The sequence below is a fragment of the Phocoena sinus genome, chromosome 1 (assembly GCF_008692025.1).
Source record: "Phocoena sinus isolate mPhoSin1 chromosome 1, mPhoSin1.pri, whole genome shotgun sequence".
NCBI lineage: Eukaryota > Metazoa > Chordata > Mammalia > Artiodactyla > Phocoenidae > Phocoena > Phocoena sinus.
Window position 1 is genome coordinate 103,750,614 of NC_045763.1, and position 25,108 is coordinate 103,775,721.

The 25,108-nt window shown below is 46.1% G+C and overlaps 1 protein-coding gene across 1 annotated transcript; it reads left to right on the plus strand.

Annotated features, from left to right (window-relative positions):
- Positions 1-789: 789 nt before the first annotated feature.
- On the plus strand, positions 790-24,881 carry MAB21L3 (mab-21 like 3). The gene is made up of 6 exons (XM_032638782.1): positions 790-907; positions 9,328-9,468; positions 12,271-12,562; positions 16,378-16,556; positions 17,025-17,219; positions 21,571-24,881. The coding sequence occupies exons 1-6, from the start codon at positions 860-862 to the stop codon at positions 21,802-21,804; spliced, it is 1,089 nt and encodes a 362-aa protein (XP_032494673.1). The 5' UTR covers positions 790-859; the 3' UTR covers positions 21,805-24,881.
- Positions 24,882-25,108: the final 227 nt, after the last annotated feature.

The following is a 25,108-nucleotide window of genomic DNA, read 5'->3' on the forward strand; positions in this document are numbered from 1 at the left end:
CCAGATGTGAGTGTTTCCTCGACTCTTGAGGAGCCTGTTTACACTGACTTTATTTTTACTGCTAGCTTTCAGGTGGGAAGAGGGAGATTTAAAGGTCAGCAGGTGAGCGGAAGGATCCTGTCCTGCTATTCCTGGGTGTGCTTCTGTGTGCCTGTGTGTGTCCATACATGTGTGTGTGTGTGTGTGTGTGTATGTGCCTGTGTGTGTCCATGCCTGTGTGTGTGTGTGTGTGTGTGTTTCCACGTGCAAATTGTTGTGTCCTGATCACTTGTTTGTAGGCATAATCGTGGGTGCCAGGCTGGTTGTTTGGCAGTTTTGTTTATTGTAAAGAGGGTAAATCCATCTGTGGGGTTTTCTGGATTGGAGGGCAAGGGATATTTACTGTCAACAGGGTTAGAACAAGGAGATATAAGATACTGAGCTCAAAGGTGCATCTAGTGTCAGGATAAGAGCATAAATAGTTCGGAAGAAGCCAACTACAGGGCGTTTCCGTCTTGAATGGAACTTTTGAGTATTTGAGTGGGAAATACAACTTGGAAAATTGCCCTTCGGTCAACACACCAGTCAGCAGAGCTAAACAGAGTAAAATTTGGCTGGACTCAAATGCAGTTTCATCAGCTCTCCTTCAATTCTTTTTTTTTTTTTTTAATTTCCCAAAAGATGAAAGATGGATGCTCACAATTTGGAAATGAGAGCTTGAATGAAGAATTGAGAAGGCAAGTCTGTGGTCCACATACACAGTCCCAGAGAAATTCAGCACCCAGAGACTAATATCACTGAGAAATCTACGCACAAGTGCTCTCTCTGCTGAGAGACAAACCAAGACTCTGCTGTTCTGCTCAGCATAGACCAAGAAGACATGAAATCCCTAATGGAAGGAAACTTAGAAGATTGCCTGCTGAATAAGGTAAGGACAGATACGGGTCTCTCCCATGCGCCCCTCCCACCCTCCCGCCCCACCAACCTTGATGCAGAAAGAATTTCAGCTTGTTTCCAAAGATACAGAAAATGCTTCTCAGGAATTCAAGACCATCACCCATAAGAGTGTTCAGGGACTTACCATATTTCAGTCCTCTCTTTGAGGTTCTAGTGCAAGAGGTACATTGGGAATAGAATGTGGAAGGAAGAGTTAGAACTTGGGCTGGAACTCCAGCTCTGCCACTGATGCCTGGGTGGTCATGAGCAAGACACTTAACCTGTCTGAGCCTCAGTTTTCTTCTCTGTAAAATAGGAGTGATAATAGGATCTTAGTGGGGTCTTTGAAAAAGAGTAAATAAGAAAGCTCTTTGAAAACTGTAAAACTGCTAGATTAAAATATGTATGTATTACCACTATATTTTTAGTATGCATCAATTAAGAACTAATTTAATTTCTTCTCTATAGAGTCATAGGCTCTTTAGATGTTAGAACTTGAAGGGACATTAAATATTATCTAGTTTAAGCCTTTCCATTTACAGCCAAAGCGATTAAGGCACAGAGCCACCCTTAAAACTAAAACATTTAAACAAAGAGTTAGGCCCTAGTCTAGGGTTTTCATGCCTTTACGAGTAAACAAAGCAGAGTTCATTATTATAATGATAAGTCAAGTTGATTTCTTAGGCAAAACCATTAAGAGGGATAAATAGGGAAAACATCATAATAAAAATTATAGCAAACAAAATGATTTCTCCTTTTGGGGGCTATAAGTGGAAGGGATGTTAGCTGGCATTTCCCCATTGTCCTGTGTTTTCTGAAAGAAAAAAATCCAAATATTTTAGCCTGGCATTCAAATAATACTTTATCTTTCTACTCTCTGCTTCCCTGCATCTTCAATCACAGAAATTCTAAACAAAAGCTCTCTATGTGGAATCCAGCCTGAGCATGTGTTTTCTTTGGCCTGCAGAGAATTTTTAAATTTTGTCAAATTTGTTACAGACATTTCAAAATAGTGAGATTTTGCATAGAAATCCAGCTTTCCATCTTCTCTGGAAAAAAAATCAGGCTATCTGGCAACCACAGGTCCCAGTTTCTTACCTGGCAGCCATGGGCTGGAGCTGAGTGTCTGTCCCACTGGAGGCTGGGGCACTGCTGCTGACATCTGCCTCCCCCCGCCCCCGCCCCGCCCCATGTGTGTCCCCTACTCCGCCCCGTAGGTGGTTGAGTCTGACAGCCCTGTCCCACAAGAACTGTGCCCTGAGAAGGTCTCAGGCCAGAGCGTCCCTCCCCCCCACCTGGGGAGATATCCTGTCTCTTCTTCATTTTTCTGGCTCATCCTCATCCTTCAAACTCAGCTCAGAGTCCACTTGCTCATGAAAGATTAATCTGACACCCCAACACAAAACGTTTGTGTCTTCCTGTGAACTCCCATCATAATGATCACTGATCATATTTATTTGGCGATCAATTGTATCTTGACTCCTGACGCCTTTCCTATTGTTATCTTGGTGGCAACTTAAATAGTATATCATTTTATTCTTTATAAGTTTCCAGAGGGAAGAACAGTATCTTGGATATCTTTATTCCCATAGTATCATATGAATTCACATAGTATCATTGCACGTATGTGGTCAGAAGTATCTTCAGGGCTCATTGAAGATAATGCAAGACGAGTGTTAAAGGTGCTAGCAGGTTGAGGCCCTACAGTGTCTCATTTAGTCAACAATCATGTGACACGTGCATATTACCTCCTTTTTAACAGAGGAGGAAGCAGGGCTCATGCTGATTAAACAGCGTGTCCAAAGTCACACAGTTAGTGAAGATGCTGTGGTTTCAGCCTATTCTCTTTTTACACCAAACCACATTTCATCTGCTAAACCCTCTATATCACCATAAACACACACAGTGCAAAACACAGTGCCCAAAACACAGGTCCGGATGTGACCTGCTTAGTGAGAGAGAAATTTTGTGTTTGGGTATCTTTAAGAGTGGCCCTATCTCACCTGCAGATTTTGCACATAACCCCAAAGGTAAAAGGAGGAAGTTCCCCATGCAGACAGCAAATGCTTAACATCACAAGCGCTACATAGAGATTTACTCATTTATTTAATTTTATTTTCAGTTGCATTGGATCTTCATTGCTGCACGCGGGCTTTACTCTAGTTGCAGTGAGCGGGGGCTACTCTTCATTGCGGTGCACAGGCTTCTCATTGCAGTGGCTTCTCTTATTGTGGAGCACGTGCTCTAGGTGCACAGGCTTCAGTAGTTGCAGCACACAGGCTCAGTAGTTGTGGCTCGCAGGCTCTAGAGCGTAGGCTCAGTGGTTGTGGTGCACGGGTTTAGTTGCTCCACGGCATGTGGGATCTTCCCGGACCAGGGCTTGAACCCGTGTCCCCTGCACTGGCGGGCGGATTCTTAACCACTGTGCCACCAGGGAAGCCCACTACATAGAGATTTAAACAAGGTGCTGGAGGGGAAGAGAGCAGTGTGACCTCTGATGGGAGAGACGTTTCACAGAAAGAGTGATGACAAAGCCTTAGCGCGTGCGTAATGCATAGGGTTTTAACGAGTGGAGGAGAGGCCCTCCAGCTACTGGAACCCCATTCAAGCAGTTAGCAGTTTTCATTCCCAGTCTCCTTGTCCTTGGGGAGGCAGAGCAGTGCAGTGATTATGAACAAGGGCACCGCCTGGGTGTGGATTCCTGTTCTGTGACTTATTGACTCCGGGACCCTGGGTAAGTTATTACACTTTCTGAACTCCAGTGTCGTCCTCTGTAAAATGGGGATTATCACGGCATCCACCTTAAAGGCTTATCGGGAGTCTCAAAGGAGCTAACCCTTATAAAGTATCCTGCGCACAGCAGTGCCTCACCAGTCTTAGCTCCACAGTGCTGCTGTTGCTATGGCTTCTGCTGTTTGGGAGCTGCAGATATCCTGTGGGGCCCAAGCATTTGGTTCATGGAAGAATTAGTCTAAAAAGATGGAGAGTGTGATGTCTTATCTGTATGGATCACCGAATTTAAGTCTCCGTGCCTTTAAATTATTAACCCCTGGAAGACAGAGACAGTCAGTGTCTGGGCCCCCGACCCCACCACTTGTTTAAACTGATTATTGGAGTTAATGCAATTCCAGAATTAAAAGTCTGACTTCCTGTTGTCTAGAAGGAAGTTCTCAGCCTTGTTCCCCCGTGGCACTCACCATGGATGACATTCGCATTGGCCACATGCTCCTGGGTGTGGCCAGGCCTGTGTGGCATTCCTGGTGCACTATTTAGCATACCCCCTACCTCCCTCTCAGGAAAGCATGTGGGAATACGAGTGAGTCAGACTGATGTAATTATAAGGAATAACCTTGAATTCTCAATAATTTATATTTGAAACAGGAAATTGTTCACAAACTTGAGCTATTAATAGTAGCAAATGATGTGGGACAACAATGGGCCTGACGCTGTGCCTGGGGAGGTGGACATGCGTGTGGGCACACAGACAAGCCCTGGCGGGAGGCCCACAAAAAATGGATGGCAGCCTTAAAGGTGCCAACAGTCTCTAATGACTGTTTCTGCGTAAACTCTGCTTAGTTAGAGTGACTAAATCTGTATGCTAAGGAGTGTGGCATAACTTTTGCAGGGTCAGTGCAGTGCAGGGGTTGGATTAGATGATCTCACCATATCTAACATCATGGGCCTGGTTAATTTACCACAATTCATTTCTGCTTTTGCTCTGCCACACCCACAAATGCTTCCCTTTAGAAACAAAGTGTTTCTCTTTATTTATTTATTTTTTAAGACAAAGTCTCTTTTACTTATTTATTTATTTATTTATTTGGGCTACGTCGGACCCTAGTTGCAGCACGCGAGATCTTCATTGCAGCTCACAGGTTCTTTCGTTGTGGCACTCGGGCTTCTCTCTAGTTGTGGTGTGCAGGCTCCAGAGCACGTGGGCTCTGCGGTTTGCGGCACGCAGGCTCTCTAGTTGAGGCGCACGGGCACAGTTGTTGCCACACGTGGGCTTAGTTGCCCCTTGGCACGTGGGATCTTAGTTCCCTGACCAGGGATCGAACATGCATGCCCTGCATTGGAAGGCAGATTCTTTACCATTGGACCACCAGGGAAGTCCCAACCTTTGTGCATTGACCTAATCAACAGAGGACGTGAATGAAGCTTAAACAGGCACTCAAGGTCAAGTTTGGACTGCATGAGGGAATTCCCTGGTGGTCCAGTGGTTAGGACTTGGCGCTTTCACTCTTAGGGCCCAGGTTTGATCTCTGGTCAGGGAAATAAAATGCCACAAGCCACAGGGAGCGGCCAAAAAAAAAAAAAATTTTGGACGAAATGGGCTTTGATCCATCTTCTTAAATTATCATATTTCCTCCTTAGGTTTGTTTCAGAGCTTTGCTGTGAAATAAATTTAGTGACAAGGCTGCTTCAAGGTTATAACTGGTATCTTAGCTTGCTTCCTGAAGTTTGAGAGGCAACAAAGGGATTCTGACATTGGGCTGGCGACCGGTGGAGCCTCCTTCTTTCGCCAAGACCACTCCCTGTAAAGCTGCCTCAGGCCCCATTTCCTGCTTTTCCACACAGTGAAATGGAATCTTCTTACCCATAGGCATGGTCAGGACAAGCGGAGGGAAACAGCCTGGGGCTTCTGGGTTGTGGTTTAGACCATGGGAGTGACAAGAGGTAGTGGGACTGAGCCTGGGAAACCCCCAGCCCAAACCCCTTTGGGGGCAGGTGAATAGCTCTGTGATCCTGTTTGCTAAGAACCAATGGCAGGAAGCGTATCCACGTATCCAGAGACATAGGCAGGAAGGGGCTGCCCATCACCTAACAGGAAAGCGGCTCCCCCTTGACTCCAGTGGCTTGGGTCCTGGGGCAGGCCTGTCCAAGGCAGGGCTCTCCCTCCGCAGCTCTGGTTAAGCCCTGCATCGCTGTCCGACCCCTGCTGTGTCGCCCTTACGTGTCTGCGGCATGCCAGAGCAGTCAGTGTTGTGGCATGTCAGAACAACTTTGGACTTGTTATTTCATGAACTCCAAACTGAGGGCATGGTCAGGTTCAGAAAGAGGATAAAGGTAGGTATTATTTCTGGAACTCCTAATTGAGGGTGTAGCAGTGTGACAGAAAGAAGAGTTGGGGAACCTGGGCATTAGGTCTAGTCATACTGCTAAGTACCAGTGTGATATTAGGAGGGCCACCGTGTCACTCTGGCCTTCTGTAAAAGGATACCAGACAAGATGATTTCTGAGACTCTTCCAATTCTAAGATCCTGGGTTTAAATTGCAGCAAAAGTGACAGATAAAGAAAATTAAAACCAGAATTTGTGGCTCTAGGCCCAGAAAAGTATTTCCTTATTCTGACTTTTATCTTCACACGTCAGAACAGGTCATAAAGAGGAATAATGAATGAGAAATTATAGGTGTCTTCTAAGGGGTGTCTGAACTTGTCCTGCCGGTAAGAAAATTCTACCATCAAATGGCGGCATAATTTGTAGATGAGGTTCACAATGGAGAACTGTTCCCACTAGGTGCGCGCGCGCACACACACACACTTTCAAGCTTTTATCAGTTAAAAATTATTTGATAGTATCAATACGGTAATGAATCTTTCATTAGTTTATTAGCATAGGAAACAAAATGTATCTGCATATATAGAGTCACCACTGTGTTACTAACAGTCAAGTTCTGTGGACTCACATCAGTGGACTTGGAAGATTTGGGAAATTAGCCTTAGTCCTCAACACATTCTGAGAACTTAACTATTCGAGATTACTATTTCCCAACCATTCTGACTGCAGCGTTCTATCTAGTTAGGCCTTGTCTTACTTTTTCCCACTATTCCTGATCAGATGTCTGGCCCCTGAACTTGTCCAATGTCCCCTAATCTACCAAACTGGCTTCATCCATTCTCGGCCCAGGCTCGAAAACATGGCCCTCCACTGATCTCTTCCCTTGTTCTCCTTCAGATCTTGCCAGCAAACTCTAGTCTCAGCACTTCCACTGTTACCCCTGGAGGGCCGGGAGGTACTGGACAGCCTCTTATAAATGAGCCCACTGGTATCCCACAGCCTCACGCACCCAGAGCTGAGTCTTGGTTCTGCCTGGCAACCTTTACCCATGTGCCCAAATGGCCCCTCATCCTTTAGAGAAGCTATTGCCAATGTCTGTCACCCTGAAGTCCCCTGCCTCCCTCTTCTCACCTCACTCTCAACGCACTGCCTTGTCTCCTGCTGACGTCAGGCAGGAAATCTCTATGCTTTTACCTGCACTTGCACCCATCTTCTTTTCCTTCTGACGCACGGAGACGAGCTCCTCACCAGGTTTCTGGACTTCCACAATGCTTCCTGGCTGGGAAACCCTTGCTCAGGGGTTTTGCTCTCTGCCTTCTTCCTTCTTCACTGGCTCTTTTCTCTCAGCATCTAAACATGTTCGAACCTGTGTGTCCTTTTGAAAAAACCCGTTGCTGTCCTTGTTGTTGTTTTTTCCTTCTCCCAGCCAGGCTTGCGGGAGGAGTCGCTTACCTCTGACTTCACTTGCTGGTTTCCCATTCTCTCTAAACCCACTGCCATCTGGCTTGACGCCCACGGTTTCCCCAAACACATGAGTCCTGTTCTAGTTACCAAACTCTACGGGCATTTGGGGGGCCTTATCTCACTCAGCCAGTTACTGTTGACTTTGTTCTTGAAATTCTTCTTCCTTTATTTTCAAGACCTCTCACCGTTTGTTCTCCCACCTCACCATTCTCCTCCAAGGCAACGTCTGCTCCAACAAAGTAGAAACAATTGCAGTTCTCCCCTTGTGCTCCTTGTGTTAAGTATCTACCATTTTCTCTTTCTAGAACAACCTTCTCTTTCTAGCTAACTCCTGCTAACCTTTCAAGATACAACTCTGATATACCATGCCTTCAGGAAGGCCTCCAGGCTAGATGCAGTTTCCCTTTTTTGTGTACCCTTAGCATCCTTTGCAAACCTATACTTAGCACTAATGGCTGTAATTTTAATTTCCAATTTATTGGTCTTGCTTTGTCATCTTATCTGTCCACCTCTTGACAACACTGTAGGCACAGAACCTGGCATGAAGTGGATGTTCAACAAAAATTGGTCAAATGGAATTGAATCCCAGCACATCAGAGAAGTCCTACACTGGAGAGACCCTTAATTATGCTTCTACAAGCACTTGCCTTTATTTTGGGCATGGCAAATGACCTGCCCCTCTCTGTGACTACCTTCTCTCTTCCACTTACATACTCCAAAAGATGCAGAATCTTGATAGTTTACAGATGCTCAAAAAAGCTACCCTTTGTCCCTTCTGCCATGATGAATGCTCTGAGATGAACACACGGAGAGGGGTGGGTGGCTGCTGGTGGCAAGAAGATGATATTAAAAGCTAGTATAGACCTGATCATCGTACTTAAGGTCATATAAGACACACGCTCTGCAGCATCTCTGAGGGAGACCTTTATCAAACACCAGCCTGCAGGTGTCTCCGGAGCAACGTTAACAAAGAACCCCTTCCAGTTCTTGGAGACTTGCCGTGCAGAGTCAGAAGAGACATCAGTGCACGCCTTTTCTTAAGGGTCTAGGAGCCAAAGGACGGGGTGAGCGCAGGGGAAAAGGGAACCATCATGTATTGATGACACACAGAAGACGATCCGCCGCGTGTTCACGTGCCTTAGACTATTTTATATTCACCAACCCGGACAGCAGGCATTCTTATCCCATGTTAGACTCTCACCATGGTTCACAAAACCCTGTGGGATGGCCTGGCCCCCACCATCCTTTCCAAGTTCATCTCCTATCACCCTCCTCCTTCTTTTCCTATAACCACAGCAAAGGCCTCCTTGCTGGCCCTTGAGCCTTGCCAAGCTTGCTCCTGCTTTAGGGGCCTTGGAATTTGCTTTCCCAAGCTGTCATCAGGGCTTGCTCAAATCTCACCTCCTTCGAGAGGCCTTCCCTGGCCACCGGTCTAAAATAGCAGCCCCTTTATTCTCTAGTCCCTTATCCTATTGTATTGTTCTTCTTGGGACTTACACCTGATCTTACGTTATACATATGTTATACATATGCCTACACATATATGTATATATGTTTGTGTGTGTGTATGTATGTATACACACACACATACGCATGTGTCCTGTATTTTCCACTAGAAAGCAAGTATCTCTATCTTGTTCGCTGCTGTCCTGTTCACTGTCATGCCAAGGACCTAGAAAGCACCTACCGCAAGGCAGGTACTACGTAAATATTGAGCAACGCTTCATTTCAGAAGAGAACACTGAGGCACCAACGAGTGTCATCAGACCTAAGTTCATCTCTCCCGGAGCTCTTGGAAGGGCAGGATTTTCTGAGCTGTGCCCTGTCTCGTCACTTCCTTGGGGCTTGATCCGGGAATAACGGCCTTTGCTGATCCTTTCACACCCAGGTGGACTTGAGGCGCCAGTGGATTTCCCAGACGGTGGAAGAGGTGCAGAAAATTGTCCATCATCTGACCACAGAAATCAGCTACCAAGACATTCGATTTCAAGCCGTCCTTTACTCTGACACGTACAATGAGAACATTAAGGTACGTGGGTCACTTGGCTCTAAGTGCCCACCCAGCGAGCCAGGAAATGGGGGGGGGGGTGGTCTCAGCATGTGTCAGGCACTCACACCACTAAGATTACTAACAAGATCTCTTAGTATTTACCACTTACACTCATTGCATAGATGTTACTGCAGTTGAAGCCCCACATTCCTCCTTTACAGATGATAAAAATGGAGGCTTAAGAAAGTCAAACGACTTGATCAAGTCATATGAGGCACTAAAACCAGAACTCCACCTGTGCTTCTGATTCCAAAGCATGTTCCACTGTACCAACTGAAGTTCAGTTAAGCACACATTCATTTATTAAGCACCCATTTAATAGATTGGGGACTGGGTACAGGGAACTCAAGGCATTGGTGAGAAAAGAGTTGGAAGTGATAGTGGATGGGCTACAGGTGGGGGAAGGAAGAAACTGGAAGAGGTGGCCCTTAGGAACTGCAGGAGCAGCCTGGCAACTCTGTCCCTGCTGACGAATCCCACAGAGCTCTAAACCCCCAGGGCCCGTGTGTGACAACCAGCATTCATGCAACATTGTAGTGTGGGCAAAGCCAGTCTCACAGAAGTGATCTCACCCAAACCTGCACACAACCTAGTGGAACAGACATTATGGTTTGCTCCCTTTTAGAGGTGAGAGAAATGAGGCCCTGAATCATTCTGAATCTCTGTGTTCCTTTATCTTGATTTTTCTTGTGACACACAAGAACCTCTTTCATATAAGTATTAAACTTATGTGTACGCATGCCCCAGCTCTCACACAAGACCATAAGTCCCTTGCTTATAAGGATCATGTTTCTTGATTGCTCCCTTCCTAGCACCCAGCATAGTGTGTGGCCCATGATAGACACTCAACTTCTGTTGAATGAATGAGGAATCAAAAGAATTGGTACCTGAACGAAAGACCAGTGCTAGTCCAGTACATTTCAAGTTTGGTGGGTACAAGGACCACCCACAAGATGCTGGGACTTGTGGATTTGGGGACAGAATCAGACTTTAAGAAATTTACTCCAGGATGAAAATTATAAAATTAGATTGGATCCTGGAATGTCAGAACATCATCTGCCCACCTCTACTACCTTGCCAACCTAAACAGGACAAATATAGGCAAGTGACTAGGAATAGAAACATAACACCACTTTTCCTAGAACTATATCTGGAGAAATTTCCTTCTGTGGTCGCACTTAGAATTCATAGCTTAAAGTATAGCTTGCATTTATATACACCGTATCCTGCATATTATATAAGTTTTGAAAATAGTTACAGTGGGGCATATAAAAATGCTTTTATTTTATCTTGGCCCAAATTCAATAAGCATTTATTAGCCACCATTTTTGTGACTAATAACATGATAGTTGTGTTCTTGGATTCATATGAAAGTGGGTTCAAAAAATGTATAGATTTGGGGTTTTTTGTTTGTTTTTTTGTTTTGGCCACGCCACACAGCATGCAGGATCTTAGTTCCCCGAACAAGGATGGAACCCGTGCCCCCTGCAGTGGAAGAGCAGAGTCTTAACCACTGGACTGCCAGGGAAGTCCCCCAAACTATATAGATTTTAAATGCCATAGTTTAGATCCCCCCGCCCTTGTTTTAATCCCACCACATTTCAATGGACACCAGAAGTCACGTGCACCCATCATCTAAACGTCCATACTACTGTTCCATGAAAATGAGGCAGAATGAGTTATTGCTGATTTCGGTGTTCACCCTTAAATTCGCCACTGACTGGTCCCTGGGCAAAGGTTATTCAAATTCCACTGTCAGAGCTTTCCATGGAAAGGAAGTGGCTCTTCCAGTGTATAGCTGAGTGATGGGGAAACATGCAGGGTGGAGTGGGCCCGCTGTGTGATGTGATTAAAGGTCATTTCCCTTTGGTGGTACTGCACTGTGGACTAATTTGTTCTATCTCTTGGACTATTGGCCTGACCACTGCTTTCCCGGTTCCTGTAGAAACAGAGTAAGTAGATTCTAAGTGTTTACTTCTTCCCATTAAACTTAGAATCATCTCAATCGCTCACCTTGTCTCAGCAAACAGGCTTTCATGTCACCTGTGATTCTGTAAGGATTAGTCATTAACACTGTCTGTGGGTCATCCGTACAAGCAAAAAGAAAGGGAGGCATTTTGCAGAATTCTTTCACGTCCTCTCCCATCTCCTCCCACCCTTAATTCATACCGGATCTTTCACCCATCCCGGGTCATTGATTCTTGACTAAGAACCAGCTCAGGAGAGACAATTAACCATTGAACAAGCAATCGGAAGACCTAAAGTCAAGTTCTGGCTCTACCACTGACTGGCTGTGTGTCCCTGGGGAGACTTGGAGCCCCTCTGAGCCTCAGGTTCCTCATCTGGGAAATGTTAGCAAAGCCTACCTCATGTGTAGCTGTGAACATGAGACAGGCTAATGCACAAGAATCGCAGTGCTTGGTAGGTGCAGAAAGCAGTGACTACTAGTTCCCCTCCCTGCTTTTTGTCCCCCTCCCCTCAAGTTTTAGGTGCCTCTAGAGTTCCGGGTCCACTTCACTCTTTTTCCTTGCAGATCCATGAAACCCAGGCCTCACTGAGTTAATTTCTTTGCCCGAAGCGTTACAATGGGCTAGTGGCACAACAGAGACGGAATCCTCTGCCAACAGGCGGGCAGGTGGGCGCAGTTCTGTCCTCCTTGTCACATTGCTAAGGGTTGAGTGGTTAACTGAGCGGCCTGGGTCAGCAGGGCGGCTCCCCGAGGGCTTGTCACCTCCCGAGTCTATGAACTCACACTCCTTCTCCCTCCTTTCCTAACCCCAGGTTTTGGCCCCCACCCAGCTCCTCATCACAGTCCCGATGAGAGGCCTGGCCGGGTACAGGGAGGCCCGGCAGCAGCGCTGGCGCTACTACACCCTGCAGGGCGCCCGGCTGCCCTGCCCCCTGCGGGACCCAGAGGGCCTGCAGCAGTGGCTGGAGGTGGAGCAGTTTCTGAAGAGCCTGTGGCAGTGGCACGAGGCAGATGTGAACATTGATGGAGACATTGTGCCTGCCAAGGTCCTCCAGGTGTTCCGGAAACTGGTCGAAAACGCAATTGAAACCTGTCACCTGTCAGGTGAGCCAATCAGGAAATGTACAAGGAAAATGTCTGGCATTTCCATTTTGCTCTAAAAAAAACCCCTCAGCTTGGGTGTTTCCTGAAGCTCACGCCCCTAGATTGAGGACACAATCATGTGCTTTTTACATCTGTCTAATCCCCATAATATGAATTAACTCTTTTTTATGCCGTGGCACACAGAATGGAATTCATACTCACAACACACTTCCGTGGCCTCAATAGATTACTGCCCTGGCGTAGGTAAGACAGTCTTTGGGTTATGCACCGTTTCCAAGGTGTTAGCTTCAAAACCTGGGTACTTTTGCAAATTACTCATCAACCTCAGATCTTTGTTATTAGCACATTTCCACTACAACAGCCTTCAACTGACTGCAGTATTCCGGTGTGCTGGGACAGCACATCTGGGAACCACTTACATACCAAAACACAAAAAGCCAGAAGCCATAAGGAACTGATTATGTTTGACAACCCCAAAATCTTTTCTTTTCTTTTTTATTGAAGTATAGTTGATTTACAATGTTGTGTTAGTTTCTGGTGTATTGAGTATAGTTCCCTGTGCTATACAGTAGGTCCTTGTTGGTTATCTATTTTATAAGTAGTGTATATATGTTAATCCCAAACTCCTAATCTATCCCTCCCCACACCCCGTTCACCCTTGGTAACCATAAGTTTGTTTTCTATGTCTATGGGTCTATTTCTGTTTTGTAAATAAGTTCATTTGTATCTTTTTTTTTTTAGATTCCACATATAAGTGATATCTGTCTTTGGCTTACTTCACTTAGTATGATAATCTCTAGGTCCGTCCATGTTGCTGCAAATTATTCATTCTGTTTTATGGCTGAGCAATATTTCATTTTATATATATATATATATATATATATACACAACACATCTTCTTTATCCATTCATCTGTTGATGGACATTTAGGTTGCCTCCATGCCTTGGCTATTGTAAAGAGTGCTGCAGTGAACATTGGGGTGCATGAATCTTTTCGAATTATGATTTTCTCACAACCCCCAAATCCTAAGCTACTGTACAGTGTAGCATATGTGCACACCTGCCCACACACATGTTTCTGTTCACACAGAGTAAAAAGGTGAATTTCAAACTGGGAAAATGGCTAATTTCCTTAATTATAAAAGAGTATTTATAAACCAATAAGAAAAGCTATGAGCAGACCAATAGAAATACTGACCGAAAAGCACGCCTCACAGAAAAAGAATGTAAATGGCTAGTAAAAATAAAAAATGCTCCATCTAACATACATTTCAAGAAATATACATTAAAACACCTAGTAGGCTGACATGTAATCATGCTCAGTGCAGGAGTGAGAATGGTTAAATAGGCATTTTCATGCATTGTTCTTGGAAGTGTATATTGGTGCCTCCTTTTTTAAAGGGCAGCTAGTCCATTTTTATTTTTGTTACGTGCTTACTTGGCAATTCAACAATTCCAGTTCTAAAGATACATTCCTGCAGATACACAAAGAAATATGCATGAGGGTGTCTACTGAATTGGCTTTGTAATAGTAAGTAATTAGAAATCATCTGATGGCTAACAAAGGAAAACTGACTTCATCAATTATGCTACCTCTGCCTAGTGGACTATTACGCGGCCTTTAAAAAGCACGAGGTGTGTCGATAATGGATTGGAGCCCCACACCCCCGTCTATGCAACACCATCCACTCTCCATGTGCATATCGGGGTGTATTTCTCTGCGAAGACTTGTGTTTGATTTTTCCCGGTACTCTCAGAAGTACCATCTTACCTAGATGATTTGGGAATGTAAATATCCAGGCCCTAAACACAGGATGGTGACTAACGCCTTTGAAATTCTAGGGAGGAGGGAAGCGCTTGGTTTTTGTTGTTGTTTGTATTAAATCAACTATCCAGAGCCCATGAGAAAATCTGTCTATTTCTCTTAGTTCATAATTTCCCTCAAGGTACAGCTTTTCCTGATTCCAGGCTTGTGAGGCTTACCACCTAGCATAAGCCCCAGGCTCAGCCCATTAGACCTCCTCTCTTCCTCTCTGTGCAGGCGTATTTTGGCAATTCTCCCACTTAGTACTTTCCTGGGTAGGTGTTCTTGCTTCATTGCTAGTTTCAAATGATTCTCCTACTTTCTGGCAGTCTCATTACATACAAATAATGTTTTTAAACTTTTATATGTCTTATTGGCAGTGGGTTTGGGGATCTCCAATCCAACATATGACTTTAACAGAAATCCCTCCTTTTCATTTCCCTTTTAAAATACTTTGTTGACTTTTGCATTTGCATATATTTCTCATTGGTGGAGTAAATTGAAGTAAAAGATAAATTAGAATTAAAAAAAAAATGGGGTGTGTGTGGTGTATATATGCCCACACAGAGTTATGAAAAATGCCCGTGCAACATAATTAAGTGAAAAACCAAATTGCTGAATAATGTGCAACTCCACTGGTAAAGAAAGAAAAGGATTTGCATGTACTTTTGCTTGTCTGGACAGAATAGTTCTGAAAGATTCTGTAATGGAAATAGCTCGTGTTGAATGGATTGTTACCATGTAGAGGGTGCGTTCATGCATTATTTCATTTAATACTCATAGCAACCCTGTTAGAGTTAGGATCATTTTTCTAACTGTTGTACAGACAAGAAAACTGAGATTTAGAGAGATTAAGTAACAGGCCAAAGGTCACACACCGAGTTAGTAGAGTAGGCGAAGCAGGGTGTGGGCCAGGCAGGCTGGGGCCAACATTTGCTCACCTCCTCACTCTGCGACACTGTTAATGGTGAAAGTGCATATAAGAGGTTCAAACTGGGCCAGGTTGATGAGGTACTTTCAGTAAATAATGCTGCAGTGCCAGACGTTGTCATGTTCCTGTTTGCGCAGCTCTGGTGAGATGCAGACAATAAGCTCTTTATCACACCCCAGCCAAGGAGAGGAGTGTTTTCCTTTTGAACAGCCTAACACAATTAATAAATGAGTTTCTGTTTCCTTCTCTGAGCAAGGAAAAGCAAAATAACAGATCCCGATTCAAGACGGCTCATCCCTATGTACAACGAAGGCAAGCCAACAAACAAAACATTACTGTGTATCTGTTGAAAGAAAGGGGAACAAACTGGAAATAAATTCTAACGTATGAGCTGGAAAACCTTCCCTGATCCATTCCTTTTCTCTCCCTCTCTTTGCCTGGTTGGAAAAGACAGGGAGGGCTTCTTTCTGCTTACTTGACTATTCAAGCCAGCGGCTGTGCCACACTTTGAAGTATTTTATGATTTCAAGGCTTATGATGATAAATCCGTCTGAGGCTAGGCTGGTCAATGTGTGGTGGGAACAGATACCGTCTCTGAGACTGTGACTTAGTTAAGAGACAGGTCAAGCTGAACTCCACCAAAGGCAAATGAATAAGTAAGGGGTCTGAGGCTGTCCTAAATGGGGTCGACATCTGGGTGGAATGGGGGGGGTTATAGAAAAATGCTTGGATTTCATCTTACAGTAGCAAAGGCTATACCTTTTCCTTGTATTCTCTGTCTCTTTCAGTTGAGCTTTCTGGAAAGAGTCTATTAATTTTTTAGAAAAGGTAGGGGAGGAGGATGAAAGAAAAAAGTAAACCCCACCAACAATGAGATTTTCTAGCAATGTTTCTATCAATATTTACTTAGCTAATTGTCTAGTGTTGACATAAACACACTGCCCTGGTGTGCTACTGAAACTCTGAAAGTTGCCCCACCAGTTACAAGGAGCTGGTAGGAGCCACAGCTCACATATTCCTTCTTTAAACCCTAGTATTGAGCCAAGCTTTGTCTTCCCATTGTCTGTCATTTACCACCAGGTAAGGTCAGCATGCTAATGGACCGCCCTGCAGTTCGAGTTGCCGTGGAAACCTCCACAGGTCCGGTGGAACTAGAGCTGACCCCCTCAGTGGAGATCCCCACCGCCTGGTCCAAGAAAGCCCGGTGGCCTTCGTGTCTGAGGCGCTGGCCTTCTGCAGAGAGAGTGCAGTGCATCAAGGTATTAGCCTGCAGGGTCCCGGCTCACCAGAGATGCTCTCACCTTAACCAACCACAGCATCACTAACCACCAACCAGCTTCGGAAGGAAAATTGAAATTTCACTAGATCTCCAGAACCTGCAGCGGCACCTGGGAATCTGTGGTAAATGCAGATTCCCGGGCCCTGCTCTGGCCCTAGGGAATGAGACTCGGTGGGCAGGGCCCAGCAATCTGTGTTCTCACAGGCCCTCCAGGTGATTCTGGGGCAGGCTCAAGTTGGAGAACCACTGCCCAAGAGAAAGTGGACGCAGCCTCCCCAGTTAATTGCCTGTGTGCAAGGGGCTCCCCTGAGGCTCCCTCCGTGTCCCCACGTGGGATGTGCTGCTCGCCCAGTGGCAGGTCCCCCCTCCTAGTGGACTGCTTCGGAGAAGGCTTTCTCCTCAACCAGCATCATCCTTCTCATTTCCCTGTGTTTTTCTCTTCCCGCAGTCATTTGGGTTTAGCTTGTTGGCCTGTTCAAACTATCACTGGCAGCTGAGCTTCTTGCGGGCTGAACGGGTGCTGCTGGAGCAGCTGGATGAGGACGGGGGCTGCCGCAGGAAGTGTCTTCAGGCCATGAGGCAGATGAAGGAGGACGTCTGGTGTCCAGGGAAAAGACCTGTGATCACATCCTACCACCTTCAGGTGGGTGTGCCGCCCCGGCCTAGAGGGCCACGGCGGCTGGGGCTGGGTAGGTCCCTCTGCGGCCTCTGCGGGGTCACCAGAGCCACTCACAACAGGGGTATGTGTGATGAGTAGGAGGGGGCCTAGTGTCCATATTTGTCATCTCACAAATTCGTACTCCTTATGGAGATATACAGCCCCAGCCGTGTGCATGTCCACAACATCCCTGCCCAGGGTCCCTGTCCTCCACCTCCTTTCTTCCCTCTCCCAGTTTCCCTCTTCCCTTTCTTCCTTTCTGTCTTGCCTTCTCTCCCTTTCCCTCTCCCCTCCTTTTATTTCACTCAACAAACCAACACAAGCGCCCACTATGTGCCAGAAACCCGGCTGAGGTTCAGAAATGAATGACAGCATGCGGTCTCTGCCCCTGAGAAATGTACAGTCTGGTGAAATCTTGGGAGTTCCTCAAACCTGAGATGGATTCACATTTTCCCTCACGTTATGACTCATTCAGTTAGCCCAAGTGCAGCCATTCATGCGCACACACATACACACTCACACACGCACTCTGTGCAGAGGAGAAAACCAGGAAATGTTGGGGGACCTGACAAACCTGGCAGCAAGCCTGAACTTCTGGGTTGCAAATCACCAGGCAAGGACTTACCATTAGACAGCCATAAATGCATTCACTCAGCAAATGTTTATTGAGATCCCTGTGGGCCAGTCCCTTGCCCCCGCACCTGCTGTGTGCTCAACACCTGGAGGTACAAGGTGAACAAACGCAGATGTGGTTCCTGTTCTCAAGGAGCTTGTGGTCCGGCAGGGGAGACAGACGTCGGTCAATCAGTCTGCAGGTGTGCATGGAATCGTGCCACGTGGGGGAATGCTGGGGTGGAGAGGAGCGTTGCTCTAGGAAGGCTCAGGGTAGCAGAACCTGACCTGGACCGGGGCATCAGGGGGTCCCCCCTGGGGAGATGGCCTTTGATCACACTCTCAGCTCCTTTCTCAAATTTCTGACCACCCATGGACGCTCGGGTAATACTGCGTGCAGCACACTGTGGTGGGGGGAGGTATCAGACTCTTAGTAGCCCCAGCCCAGCTAGTATCCATCCTGGAGCTTCAGCCCTTCTCCCCGACCTTCTACACAGGTGAGCACAGGTCCCTGGGGTGTGCGGTGCCTTCCTTGCATGCTCCTACCTGGGCCTCGTCTCATCCAGTAGACAACCATTTCCCAGCCCTGTGTTACTCTTTCAGGCCTAACACAAGCTATTTAAGGGCAACTCATACCGATCCCTTGGTATCTCTCCCAATGCTTTGTATGTAGTAGTTGCTCAGTAAATATTTGCTGATCATCTGAATGAATGACTTCACATTTTACTCCACTTTTCCCCCCAGCAAAATTGTTCATCTTTGTTTTGCTTTCTTATCTTTTCTGATAACCTGTTCTCCCTGACCTGCCCAAGAATCTGTTAACCTCATTTGCACATACTGGGGCCTTTCTCTCCAGTTTCAACATTCTTAAAGTGTCCCCAAACATGTCTCCCTAAAAACACACACCTGTTCTCCTGGATCGAGGACACGTACTTTCTGAAGCTAGTCTAATTCATTTCAGGGATTTAGCTTCTTTCTTACTTGCCTTACCACTGGCCACACTAGGAAAAGTCAGAGCTGAGAAGGAAACTCCAGGCGGTCTCATATCAAATCTCATACTCTTAACTAACCACTGACTTCACTGCTCCACAATTAGGATGGATGAAAACATTTTAAGTACCGTGAGTATTTTAGAAAGATTGAATAGGGCCACCACGGGCCTCCCAGCCCTTGACTGCTCTCAAAACTGCATTCCATCCAGGATTTACTTGTATTCCAGTGGCTTCTAAATCACCTAGAGGATTTCAGGGCAACTCCTTAAAGGCCCCCTGTTTTAGTCTTCCCTAACCCACCTACACGGCATAATAAAATTGTGCATTCTCAAGAACGAGCAGTTAAAAGGGGGTTATTTGTTGAGAAACCGAAACGGTACTGACTGCCTTTTCCCCTCGTCTTCCACCCTTGTCCAAGGGTAGAATTCTCTCACATGGAGGCATCGGGATGGATGTGGCTGCTGGTGATGCAGTATGAGATACCATCCTGGATGATGGCTTGAGTGTGCAGGATCCTTGCCAAGACTTTAGTCTGGGGAAAGTGGAAGACACCGGGTTGCAAAACAGCGTCAGGAAGGATGTGCCAATCATGGGCACCTCCTAGAAGGTCTTTACCTCCTCCCCAAAGAGGCTTCTCCCCCATAGCAATTTCATGTGAAGAAAGAGCTTATCTTTCATTGGCTTACTTATTCCTAAACCTGCTCAAAGGCACAGAGGCTTGCTTATAATAGGCTTAACTGCTTCTGTTTGCTTAGGGAGATAAAAGCTTAACTACAAGAGGAATTAAAACATGTTTTTTATTAGGTTATCTTGACTAGCATGAAATTATCTCCAACTCATTTACTCAAAACAATGTACTCCAAATGAAAACACATTCAGTGTCTTGCTGTGAACCTAAAACTGCTCTTCTACTTTTTAGGAAAGTCTATATTTTCAAAATACTCAACGTCTAAACCCAAACATTAATTATTTCACTCAGTCAATAAATGTCAATTGACTGCCTCCCGTGGGCCAGTCCCTCTGCTGAATGTAGTAACATCAGCGTGAATACAAATAGGTCTAGTCCTCTGCTCACATAGAGTTTGCCATCTAGTAGGGAATCACCTAAACATGTAGGAAAACGACCACCACTGTCATCATTTCTGCATATGAGAAGTTCGGGATGAAGAGAGTGCTTAATGGGTGTCATAGGGAAGTTTGATCTGATGGATGAGTTTCCTGGACAAGCTGGGGAAGGAAGTACGCTCCATGCGGAAGAAGTGGGTTGTGAAAGGCCCTGTGATAGAAGAGAGCATGAAACGAGGCCAGTGCGGCTAGAAGGAAAGAGCGAGGGAGAACACAGGGCGAGATGAGGCTGGAAAGGAAGGGAGGGACCAAACCTTGTCAACTAAACCATGCTAAGGATGGTATTTTTTAATTAACAAACAACGGGAAGACTTTGAAGTATTTTAGACAAGAAGAAACATAGACCGATTTATATTTCAAAGAGATCACGTTGGCTGCAGTGTGGATGACGACAGATAGGATGGTGACAAGAAGAGGTGCAGGCTGTGGCAGAGGTCCGGGCGAGACACGGTGGGAGAGGGTGATTGTATTGGGTGGATTGAAAAATACGCAGGCAGCAGGATTGGCAGGACTTGATTGGAGGTGGTGAGGGAGGGGAATGACTCCTAGGTTTGCGTCTTGCGTAACAGGCTGGATAAACGACCCTGGAAGCACACGAGGTATGTGGGGGAGGGCCAGGAGTTCAGTTTGGACATATGGACTGAGATAACTTTCAGATGGGCAAGAGATACCAGGTAAGGAGGTCAGAGGAGAAGTGTGAACTGGAGAAAAGAAATAGCAAGTTATCTATATTTAGTGGGAGAAGAGGGCCTGGAACGGAGCCCCCAAAACTCCAGCATTAGGGCAGGTGAAGGGTTAGCACTCCAAGGCGTAGCTGCACTGCTCAGAGAAACCCACTTAGAAGCCAAGTGAAGGATGGCTCAAGAGTGAGGGTAAGCATGAGAGAACCAGATTCCACTGAAAGGTCAGGTAGGGTGAGAGCTGGAAAGAGCCTGCTGGATTTAGCAAACATGGGGATCACTGGACCTTAAGGAGAGCAGCTTTTGAGGACTGATAGCAGAAGAATCCATATTGGAGTGGGTTAAGGCAGGACATCAGAGGAGAGGAAATGACAAAGTATTAAGATGATTCTCTGCAGAAACCTGGATTTGCAGAGAGGTGAGAGTTAGGGCAGGAGGGAGATGTGGCACCTGGGGAGCAGGAGAGCTTAGATAGATTTAAAAAGCCAATGAAGAAGAAGAAACTCAATCATTTACAGTTGCTGGAAGGGGAGATCCCAGCCCTGCAGAGGGATTTTCCCAGGCTAGGGGGATGCGGAGAGGAAGATACCAAATGAAGGAACGATGGCTGGTTTGCACGCACGAGGCATTTTCCCTGTAAAGGAGGCAAAGTCATCTGCCAGGTGTGGGGAATCGTGAATTTTAGGAGAGTGGTGATCATTGGAAATGCCAGTGGAGAGAGAATAAATTACCAAAGAGGCATAGGAGACCAGCAGGAGGAGGCTGAGAGCCCGTCCAAGGCTGGGGATCATAAATCCACGGCAGACCCAGCCTGCCCCTGGGGCTCCCGTCTCCTCCTTCCAAGGCCACGTGGGCTCAGGAACGTTCCTGAAGACACTCTCCTCAATAGACCGGGATGATGTCTGACACCGCCTCTTCCTTCCACAGACAGTGCTCTTCTGGACTTGTGAGAAGTATCCCCACCCAAAGGACTGGCGGGTCTTCAGCAGAGCGTTCCTGCGCCTGGTAAGGAAGCTGCACAAGTGCGTGAGCCAGCACTTTCTGAAACACTACTTCGTGCGGGAGAGCAACCTCCTGCGGTACGCCAATTCAGGCGAGCTGGGGGCCCTGGCCCAGAAGCTGGCCTTCTTCCTGCAGAACCCCCAGATCAGCCTGCCCTGATGCTGCCCTGCGTGGGACGCTCTTGGACATTTCATTCAAGCTTGACCTCACTCTCTGTGGATCGTTCCTCAGTCAGAGGCCAGGATCCTGCCCAGGAGAGAAGCAACGGACGGCAGAGGAAAATTCCATCAACCCAGCAGCACTTCAGGGGGGAAAACCTGTGCCCCAAGATGTCTGGTCCAGGCCTCCCTGCAGCCAAGCATTTCTGCCCCCACTAGCTACCTCTTTGGGAGACGGCTCTCATCAAGCTTCCCCGAGCCATAGTTTCCGAACCGAAGACAGTTGTGAATTTATTTTCCCTTGCTCAGGCTCTGGTTGCCTGTCAGGGAAGATGTAGAGAGAACCCCCGGAAGGTCAGGCATCAGCCTGCTGCCCACGAGTGGTTCTCCAGCCCACTGACCACAGGCTCATTATTTTTCCATTTGTAAAATGGGACTGTTCAAATGCCTCCCTCAGAGCAGGGCTGCGAGCCTACGGACTGTGCTGCTGCCCTTTCAAGGGGAAGGTGCTGGATCAACACAAAGTGTTACTCTTTGGTTCAGTGGCTGGTGTTTGCATTCAGGATCAGTATCTACACCACTGATTAAATGATGACGTCTGATGGGTTAGCATGCCCGTGTGCCCTCCAGTTCTCCTAAACTGTGGCTCTGCCTGCTTCCCTGGTGTTCTCTAAGAAGGGAGGAGTGGTTTTGATGACTAGTGCAGTCAAAGATGAGAGTACAGCAACCCCAGTGACTGTCCCTCCTTGCTTCCCATGCTGTGGGTCAGGGATGAGACATCCTTCTATTTATGGAATGAACTCGGTACTGTGATCTACATGGAATGACTCTGGTGTCACTCACCTCTCGGTTCCTTCCTTTGCTCGCTTAGCGGTTCACTTCCTCATTCATTGATAAATACAGACGCATTAGGTACTGGGGATGCAGCAAGAGCAAGATGGGCAGGGACTTACCTGATGCAGATGACGCCTAATGGTAAAGACAGGAAAGGAACAGCAGATAAACGCATTTGCTTATTACAAATTGTAGCAAGTGGCCTGAAGAAAAGAAACAGAATGTGGAAATAGAACCACAGAGAGATCCTTGAAGGATGAAAATACCAACAGCTGAAAGGGAAGAAAAGGGGGCCAAGGGCAGACTTAGAGGGGCTGGCATGAGCCAGATCACTTGGCCTTGTAAACCTGGTAAGGAATTTGTCTTTTACTCTAAAATCAGATGTGTGATGTTTGACCTCTCCGGAAGCAGAAGGGTATCATGATTTGATTTGCATTTTAAATGCCCATTCCGGCAACTGTGTAAAGGGGGTCTGGGGACCCACACGCGGATGGGGACACTGAAGGCCCTTGAGCCCACTCATTTTGAATTTCACCGAGGTCCTCAAGGCCACACATCCTGTGACACACACACACCAGGAATTCCAGGAGTTCTCGGGAGAGCCATAGTTTCTTCTGGCACTTAGTTACGCTTCGCAATTCAAGGGGATCCTTTATTACTTAGAACATTTTCCCCAGATAAATAATTTATAGAAGCAAGAACTGCTGATTCTTTTTAAAATAAAAGTCACATATGAAAATGAAAACAATTGATTTTACAAAAATACTGTAACCAAGTGGTGGGGTCCTTGGACCATCACATAGGAAATCATGGTTTTAAAATGTTGAACAAACTCACAATCAGTCTATAGTTTTTAAAAACATGAAAGTATGAACAAACCAATATTTTATTAAGTCATCAAAACCTGCATTCAAATTCTCATATTCTTGGATCCTGAGAACCATTTTCGAAAAGGTGGCAGATATATATTTTTTAATGATGAAAACAACTGACACAAGTTTTAAAACAGCTGCACAGTCACGGAATGCCAAGTGAAAGTTGACTGTACCATTGATTTGAAATGTATGTATATGTATGGGAAGGAGTGGGACTGACATACTCCACAGTCTGATTCCAGTAGATGCTTCCCACCTTTCCCTATGGATTTGTAGTTTTTGAATGAAGTAGGGCTGTCTGCACATTCCTGGGTGTTCCTAACTGCCGGCCAGCAGAGAGCAGTGGGGGACTGCTTATGAAAAGAGCCAGGTTCCCACCCAGGCACCGCAGAGCCCAGCAGGTGTCGCCCTCCTCAGCTCATAATTTACACCGGGCTTCTCCAAAAAGGGAACCAGGGACTGAGGACTTCAGCGGATGCTGAGTTGTTGGCCTTTACCGCCGTTTTCGTCAAAAACTATATAGTCTTTTTGATTAAAGCTCAGATTTAAAAAGGGAGTGTATGAGAGGACAGTTCATCTCTTCTGTTTCCTGGGACAGATTGCACAGCTCTGAAAGTCTAATAATATAATAGTACTCCTTTATTCGGAAGCTTTTTTTCTTTAATTCTCCAAAAGCCTTTTTTCATGCATCTCCACTCTTCTCGGCCCCAGACTGTTTTTCAGTGGAATCGTTGGCATTCAGAGACTGCAGTTGATCTGCTTGCATTCGCATCCCAGCTCTTACACTGTACCTGCATGCCCTTGGCAAGTTGTTCAACCTCCCTAAATCTCCATTTCTTTATGGGCATTGTTATGGGCTGGATTGTGGCCCCCAGCCTCCAAATTCACATGTTGAAGCCCTAACTTCCAGTACCTCGGAATGTGACTGTATTTAGAGCTAAGGCCTTTAAAGAGGTGATTAAGTTAAAATGAGGCTGTTAGGGTTTGGGCCCTAATCCAATAGGACTGATGTTCTTAGAAGAAGAAGAAGATGCTCTTAGAAGAAGAGGTAGAGAGACACCATGGGCAAGGGTGCAAAGGAAAAAGGCCATCTGCAAACTGAGCAGAGGCCTCAGGAGAAACCAGCAAGGCTAGTACCTTGATTGTGGGCTTGCAGCCTCCAGAACTGTGAGAAAATAATTTTCTGTCGTTTAAGCCATGCTGTTTAAGTCTGTGGTATATTGTTATGGCGACCCTGGGAAATGAATACATCATAAGAGAATATATACCTCACTACTTTGATGGGGGGAATAAACAGAGCAATGGATGTACAAAACTCTTCGTTTAGACCTGGCATGGAGTAACTGTGGAATAAATGTGTAGCATTTTAGATGCCTACTCCTCATGTCCGTTTGTCCATTTGATAACTACCACCACCCCACAGATAAATTCTTCACAAAGAAATTAGAAACCATCACAAGGAAAACATGCCCAAAATACACCACCTATTCCATAAACCCATCTTTTCCTTTGTCACTCTTGTTGCAATATCTCAGAATATCTCTCCTGATTTCTCCGTGTGTGATGGGCTGGCCCCCCCAGCTTCTCAGGGCCGTC